Source organism: Dendrobates tinctorius, unplaced genomic scaffold (genome assembly GCF_039654945.1).
Source record: "Dendrobates tinctorius isolate UK_male_01 unplaced genomic scaffold, ASM3965494v1 ptg000250l, whole genome shotgun sequence".
Lineage (NCBI taxonomy): Eukaryota > Metazoa > Chordata > Amphibia > Anura > Dendrobatidae > Dendrobates > Dendrobates tinctorius.
In genome coordinates, this window is record NW_027361917.1 from 40,253,953 (window position 1) to 40,262,500 (window position 8,548).

General features: G+C 39.7%; 1 protein-coding gene across 5 annotated transcripts in view; it reads right to left on the reverse strand.

Annotated features, from left to right (window-relative positions):
- Positions 1-8,548, reverse strand: part of UTRN (utrophin) — an 897,027-nt gene that overhangs the window by 652,833 nt on the left and 235,646 nt on the right. For all 5 annotated transcript variants that reach the window (XM_073557627.1, XM_073557629.1, XM_073557628.1 and 2 more), the window contains 3 exons: positions 8,290-8,470; positions 7,972-8,117; positions 1,512-1,724 (listed from right to left, as the gene is read on the reverse strand). In XM_073557627.1, the coding sequence (XP_073413728.1) occupies positions 1,512-1,724; positions 7,972-8,117; positions 8,290-8,470 (540 nt within the window). The remainder of the gene's footprint in view (positions 1-1,511; positions 1,725-7,971; positions 8,118-8,289; positions 8,471-8,548) is intronic.

The window sequence follows — 8,548 nt, forward strand, 5'->3', positions numbered from 1 at the left end:
TTAAATGTATTTCTTTCTTATTAGTTTACAACTTTTCCACTACCAAAGTTTTCAGTCAGGGCATTAATTATTTTATCCCTGAAATGTCTTTCAGACTCCTGTCATCTCTAAGAGCAGAGAAATGAACAGAATTATCATTTTATCAAATTTCCATTCACGGTAAAAGTAGCAATTAATTTAAATGATATGCAGCCAGGTAAAAGAAAGGAAAATAGTCAGGAAATCGTAGTCTTTATCTATTGCACAAAGAGACTGAGATGATAATGAAAAAAGAACCGAAAACCAACATTATACGTATATTCTACTTGACCTTGTTATGAAAACAACATCAGAGAAAACATTTCCTTCCCTGTAAATGTCAGCAGAGACAATTGTGATTTGATTGAACATTGATTTCCATGAAAGCAAGAAAGAGGTTCAAAGCCCTCACTAAAGGTACTGTCACACTTAGCGATGCACCAGCGATCCCGACCAGTGATATGACGCGGTCAGGATCGCTGGTGCATCGCTAAGTGGTCGCTAGTGAGCTGCCACACAGGTAGATCTCAACAGCGACATAGCAGCGGTCGGGGGTCGTTACTTACCTGTCAGACGAGGCGATCCTGACGTCCTCCCGACCGCGTCCACGCGTCGCTCGTCGGCGCCACAGGAAGCCCAGCTGGAAACTGACAACGAGAAACGGTCCAGGCTGTTCTCGCGCAATCAGCGATAATCAGCGGGGAGCCGGTCGGAGGTAAGTATCACACATAGCGATATCGCTAGCAATATCGCTGCTACGTCACAAAAACCAGTGACGTTATAGCGATATTGCTAGCGATATCGCTTAGTGTGACAGGCCCTTTAGTTTTTGCCCCTTACAATCTCCCACATGCTGGGTCTTCCTGGTAAGAAAATCTCTGTAATACGTTACTGCATGAAGGCTTAACATTTAAGTATTGGCTACAGCTCCTCCAATTTTTCTAATTTAAAGCCCCCCATACACATTAAACTAATGGCTTTACCTGACGATATCGACAGGTTTGGCTAACAATGTAATAGGTATGGGAGCGATGGCCAACTAATGTTTGGGGAAGTAGTCAATAGGCCATGTCCAATTTTGGATTGCCGATCTCCCAGAGATAAGCCACTGACTGACGTATCAGCTGGTTACTTTCTTATAGAGCACAGGAGCGCTCTGGTGTCTTTCTCATAGAGCACAGGAGCGCTCTGGTGTCTTTCTCATAGAGCACAGGAGCGCTCTGGTGTCTTTCTCATAGAGCACAGGAGCGCTCTGGTGTCTTTCTCATAGAGCACAGGAGCGCTCTGGTGTCTTTCTCATAGAGCACAGGAGCGCTCTGGTGTCTTTCTCATAGAGCACAGGAGCGCTCTGGTGTTCGAAAAGTTCGGCTAAGATATTGGTCGGCCAAATGATCAACTGAAGCATCATTCAGCCATCTAGTTTGTAAAGAGATCTTAACCCATTGGGATAAAGTTTGTAATCTCAATCTCAAAAGCGTCAAATTTTACTTTACCTCAAATGCTTTTAGTTTGGAGGAAATATCTTCTAGAATGTAGACGTGATCAGCGCAAATACTCTTCAATTTGCTCCACTGTTCTTCGATGTCTCTACACTCATTCATGTAGATTATAGTTTTGTCTTCTGGAGTTCGCTTCTCAAGAAGCCTGGTCTCGGCGTAAAGCTTGTCAATACCTGGTTTCTGGCTTTCTAACGTCTGTGTAAGACTCTGATAAGAAAAAGAAGAGTTGACTTTTATTTTTAAGATCACACTTATGTTTGTTAAATACTTTGACTGAAAAAGAAACAAAGCAATAAGAAAAAGAAGAAGATAGATAGATAGATAGATAGATAGATAGATAGATAGATAGATAGACAGACCCAAGGGATGGCACAATGCCAAAGGCCATACATGACGGAATGATGAGTAAGTAACTCTTCCTTTAGGCATGCCCTTCTGCATTGTGCCATCCCTTGGGGCCTCTTAACTGTCCTGCCCATTTTTTCATTTGTCTGGTTCTTAGCCTTGCATGGATTCCTTATACTTTACTTTTTATATGTTTTATCCATTTTTCAATAAATTTGTTCACTTTTGCATTTATATAAGGCCTTACTCAAGCTTCTCATGTTAGGGCCTTAGTAGATTGATTGATTAATTGATTGATTGATTGATTGATTGAAAGATAGTAACATAGTAACATAGTTATTAAGGTTGAAGGAAGACTTTAAGTCCATCTAGTTCAACCCATATCCTGTCCTAACTTGCCCTAACATGTTGATCCAGAGGAAGGCAAAAAAAACCCATGTGGCAAACAGTAAGCTTCACATTGGGGAAAAAAATTCCTTCCCGACTCCACATACGGCAATCAGACTAGCTCCCTGAATCAACGCAATATTAACGAAACTAGTGTATATACCCTGTAATATTATACGTTTCAAGAAAGGCATCCAGTCTCTTCTTAAATTTTAGCAGGTAAGCACTCATTACAACATCATATGGCAGAGAGTTCCATAGTCTCACTGCTCTTACAGTAAAGAATCTGTGTCTGTGATTATGCTTAAACCTTCTTTCCTCCAGACGTAGAGGGTGCCCCCTTGTCCCCGTCACAGGTCTAAGAGTAAAAAGATCATTAGAAAGGTCTTGGTATTGTCCCCGCATATATTTATACATTGTAATAAGATCACCCCTAAGCCTTCGATTTTCCAAACTAAATAACCCCAAGTGTAATAACCTGTCTTGGTATTGCAGACCCCCTAGTTCCCTAATAACCTTGGTCACGTTTCTCTGCACCCGCTCCAGTTCAGCTATGTCTTTCTTATACACCGGAGACCAGAACTGTACACAGTATTCTAAGTGTGGTCACACTAGTGACTTATATAGAGGTAAAATTATGTTCTCCTCATGAGCATCTATGCCTCTTTTAATGCATCCCATTATTTTATTTGCCTTTGCAGCAGCTGCCTGACACTGGCCACTAAATGTGAGTTTGTCGTCCACCCATACACCCAGGTCTTTTTCAGTGACAGTTTTGCCTAGTGTTTTACAATTAAGCACATAATTATACATCTTGTTCGTTCTACCCAAGTGCATGACCTTACATTTATCCCCATTAAAGCTCATTTGCCATTTATCAGCCCAAGCTTATAGTTTACATAAATCCTCCTGTAATATAAAATTGTCCTCCTCTGTATGGATTACCCTGCAGAGTTTAGTGTCATCTGCAAATATTGAAATTCTACTCTCTATGCCCCCTACAAGGTCATTAATAAATATTTTAAAAAGAAACGGGCCCAAAACTGACCCCTGTGGTACTCCACTGCTAACCGTGACCCAGTCCGAGTGTGCTCCATTAATAACCACCCTTTGTTTCCTATCCCTGAGCCAGTTCTTAACCCACCTACACATATATTCCCCTATCCCTATTGTTCTCATTTTATGTATCAACCTTTTGTGTGGCACCATATCAAAAGCTTTTGAAAAGTCCATGTACACCACGTCCACAGCATTCCCTTGGTCCAGTCCTGAACTTACCTCTTCATAAAAGCTTATCAGATTAGTCTGACAGGAACGGTCCCTTGTAAACCCATGTTGATATTGGGTCATGAGGTTATTCTTCTCCAGATACTCCAATATAGTATTTCTTAGAAAACCCTCCAGGATTTTACCCACAGTTGAGGCTAAACTTACTGGCCTATAATTTCCAAGTTCAGTTTTGTCCCCTTTTTGAATATTGGAACCACATTTGCTATACGCCAGTCCTGTGGTACAGACCCTGTTATTATGGAATCTTTAAAGATTAAAAATAATGGTCTATCTATGACTGTGCTTAATTCCTGCAGTACTCGGGGGTCTATCCCATTGGGGCCCGGGGATTTGTCAATTTTAGTGATTTTTAGACGCCGCCATACTTCCTGCTGGGTTAAGCAGGTGACATTTAATGGAGAATTTTTTATCCCTGATCATGTTATCCGTCATGGGATTTTCTTGTTTAAATACTGTTGAAAAAAGTCATTTAGCATATTGGCTTTTTCCTCATCCACCATTTCACCCAGACTATTTTTAAGGGGACCAACATTATCATTTTTTAGCTTCTTACTATTTATGTAGTTAAAGAATATTTTGGGATTATTTTTACTTTCTCTGGCAATGAGTCTCTCTGTCTCAATCTTTGCTGTCTTGATTTGTTTTTTACAGAGTTTATTTAATTTTCTGTATTTATTTAATGCCTCATCACTACCTAGTTGCTTTAATTCTCTAAATGCTTTATTTTTGTCACTTATTGCTCCCCTTACAGATCTATTTAGCCATAGTGGTTTCCTCCTATTTCTAGCATGTTTATTCCCATACGGTATATATTGTGCACAGGTCCTATTCAGGATGCTAATAAATGTCTCCCATTTTCTTTGTGTATTTTTATGTCTCAGGATATCGTCCCAGTTAATTGCACCAAGATCATCTCTCATCCGTTGGAAATTTGCTTTCCTGAAGTTTAGTGTCCTTGTAACCCCTCTACTACACATCTTATTAAAGGATACATGAAAACTTATTAATTTGTGATCACTATTACCCAAGTGACCCTCAACCCTTATATTTGATATGCGGTCTGGCCTGTTGGTTAATATTAGGTCTAGCAGTGCCCCCCCTCTTGTTGGGTCCTGAACCAGTTGTGAAAGGTAATTGTCTCTCATAGTTGTCAAAAACCTATTACCTTTGCTGGAGCTGCAGGTTTCGGTTCCCCAATGTATTTCAGGGTAGTTGAAGTCCCCCATAATAATGACTTCTCCTTGAGTCGCAGCTTCATCTATTTGCTTTATGAGGATATTCTCTGTTGCTTCCATTATTTTTGGTGACAAAGTCTTTTTTATTTACCAATACAGTATAAAAAAAATCCATAAGAAACCCTTGGGAAGCCTTACTTAAGAAACGTACCCTTTCCATCCCTAAGCACACCCAATTTCTCATCTCATTTATATTCCTAGAGGCCAAGAAAACTATAGCATTGACCAGGAAAAAATCAAGTCAAGATTTATCAGAAGTCAAGAGATGCCTTTCTTGGTATATGGGCAATTAAAAACTATCTGCCATAATTATGGATAAAGTCAGTAAATTTAAGAAAATTTGGCTTCCCTGGGCAGAATACGGCAACCACACTCCCTTCGCCACACCTTCACTTCGTTTACATGCTCCTGACTCCCCAGATTTGTCCTAATTCTTTATATTATACTTAGACTCAACTTACCCCCCCACACACACACACCACCCCCTCGGGCCCTTTTTCCCCCTCTACTCCTTTCCGTCAGTTATGTTAGCACCTCACCTTGTACTCCACCCAACTAAATGTTCGTTTTCTTTTGGATCACTGCAATGTACCTGTTTGCTATTTGATTAATTCTTTAATAAAAATCTATTGTTGAAAAAAAAATCCTTAAGAAAAAGATGTAAAAGTGTTATGGCAACACAGTTCCGCACAGTAAGGCCCATGGTGACACTCTGGCTATGTGCGATAATAACCTGCTTGTAATAATGAGCCTATTGTCCCCTGCAGACAACAGCTCAAGCATTTGTTGGGAGATTGAATGTCTACCCATGAAAACATGCTTAGAACACATGGGAAACTATAACGGACAATGAGACACTGCCTTTCTTAAAGAATGAACTGTTTTCCAGCAATCTTTTCTTTTGTAATAGTTTACAGAGAATTATATAATTTAAGAAGACTGAAAATGGAAAATATTTCCTTTTCTTAATCTTTTCACTTTCAGCCTCACACTTTCTCACGCATTGGTGCAGTCAGGTGACTGGAGCTTACAAATAAAAGATTTCTTTATGTGAATTTCATGCCTCTGTAACCTTTTGATTATTCCAAAGTTGCAGCTGATCACCACTTTGATGCAACAGTCACATCCTATTTATCTCAATGGGAGACAGATGCAGCTATTCTAATATGTGACAGAGACACAAAATATTGCACAATTTACCAATGGATTGACCACGACGCACAAGCACAATCATTTTCTGAAATACATTCAGAGAATCCTTTGAACTCTGACCGCTTGGTAAACACCATAAAAAAAATATTTTTGGAACCGTAAAGCAGAATAAAAAAACTAAAAACTTCATAGTTAGGGAAGAAGCAGGTATAAAACAAAAGCAAAAACTTCCCATTTTTCACCAAGTGATCTCTAAATTAGGGCTACATTCTGATGAGGACTGTCAGTTGTTATGTTGGAAACACTTCACATACGTAATATAATTTAACGTGGATAATTGTTGGGTAAGGGGTTTCTTTTGGTTAGTACACTCGTCAACTTTGAAATTGCAACACCAAGAAACAGTCATGGAATTCTGGAAATCACAGGATGGATTAACATGATAATGATATGGAAATTACATAAAAATGGAAACAAAATTTTCAAAACATCTATCAAGAATAAGTGCCAAGTGCAGCAGTACACAAACTTACACACCTTGACTTGTTATCAATGAGGTTATTAATGGTTGCCTGAGGAATCTTCTGCCACGCTGAATGCAGTTGGGCAGATCATCATAACCGCTGCTGGCAGTTCCCTTCACAATTGGATGACAAATTACATTCCAGATGTGCTCGATGGGAGACAAGGCCAGAGACGATGCAGGTCATGGTAGCATAGACCATGCCGGCAGCTCACAGTAGCATGAGCGACATGCGGCCTGGTGTTGTCATGCAGAAAACACCTGCTGAAACACTTTGGTGAAATAGCCCTAGAACGGGTTAAGCAACGCAGCATCAAGCAGGTGGCATACCTAGAACAAAAATGAGAGGGGTAGGGCTATCATATAACACCCCACACCTTAATCCCTTCATGAAGGCCTCTTCATAGCCATGCCATAGCCAATGTCATCTCCAGGACAATTTCCAGCTATCATTGCTTCTAAGATAAAAGCAGAAAACTTCACTGAAGATGATAGACCTCCGTTCCAACCTACATTGTCGTCTTGGTCTACACCATAATAGCCCTTGAGATCGGTGGCATGAAGACAATAGAACATTTGTAGCTGGACATCTGGCTTGTAGCACAATGACGCTGAAACGCCTTCTCATGGTTTGTGTAGACACTGTTTGATGTCTTGGGTTTGGTATGTGACATGACGGTCCATCCGTGCAGAGGTTCGCGTCAGTGCATCTTTGCTGTCATTACAATTTGTTTTTGTTCTCCCAATCACTGTGACGCAACACTGAATAGTGCTGACATGATCTGCCGATATGATAAACCAAGGTCTCAAGGATTTAACCCCTCTCAGTTGGAAACAAAAAGTGATAACTGGCTCATTACAAACAGGAGGCATGGCACAATCATTCCACAAGACTAGATCAGATTTTTTGATATTTTATGTGATTAAAAAAATGTGGTTTCAATTTGGGTTTTATACCCCTCCCATTTGCCACAGATTGGAGCAAGGTGCTTGAAAATGTGAGCTACTTCCTAGATTTACATAACTTTATGGCCTGTATTTCTTGTTTTTGTATTTTATGTTTTGTGTTTTTGTATTGTATTGAAATACTAGTCTGATTGTCTAATGCACTACTGAATTATTGTACTATTACATCAAATCATAAAGCGACATTTTTAAAAAAAAAAAAGCGTATGATCTTCTAAATCGCAACACTTTTTTCCCCAAGTGCCAAAATGCAGAAAGAATCTGTTGTCTCTTTGCCTACCTTCACGATCAATTCACTTGCTTTACAAAATTTGGCATGATCCAGCAGATTTCAGCAAATTACTAATTATAGAGGAACTATTATAGATCATGGGAAAATGCTGAGTGTCATGATCAGAATCAGGTGAAGAAGACCCCTAAGACCCCAGCTAAGTTATTTACCTGTGTGGACACTTTTGGATGATATACACAGATATCTTTCAAATCAAACAAATAATGCAACATCTGTTCATGGTGGTAAGAAAATACAATACAAACTTACACTATAACAACTCACCTTAGCCTGTTGCAGAGCTTGATCTGCAGTCATTGGATCGCAGAGACCTGTTAATTGTGACTGTAATTTCTGCTGACAATCCATTAATATTTCTTTTAATGCTTTCCGGGTGTCGAGGTACTGCTGACTGGGTTGGTGTTCCAGAGCTAGAGGGTTAAAAATACAATTGTTATATTATTTTGTTGATATTTATGGATTACATTGGACCCAGACATTGTTCACTGACCTATAACGCATACTTTTAATATCTACACGAGCAGTAACGGAGTTTGTCATTGAGTCCCTCTAATGAAATGATACATGTAACCGCTGACTGACCTTTCTGAAAGTGTTCGACTTCTCTTTCCATTTGACTTTTTACTCTCCCGTAGTTGCCACTGATACTATTTAAGCTTCCTTCAAGGAAAGTAGGAGCGTCTGGCTGGGAACCTAATGACGATGATTGTGATCGCAAATCTTCGACTTGCGTGTAGAGATCTCGAAATCTGTCCAGTCGCAGCTGTGAGGAAGGAGACCATATTAGACCACAGTGGTGAAACGCTGTAACATTACACAAATATAAAACGGTATTAAAGTG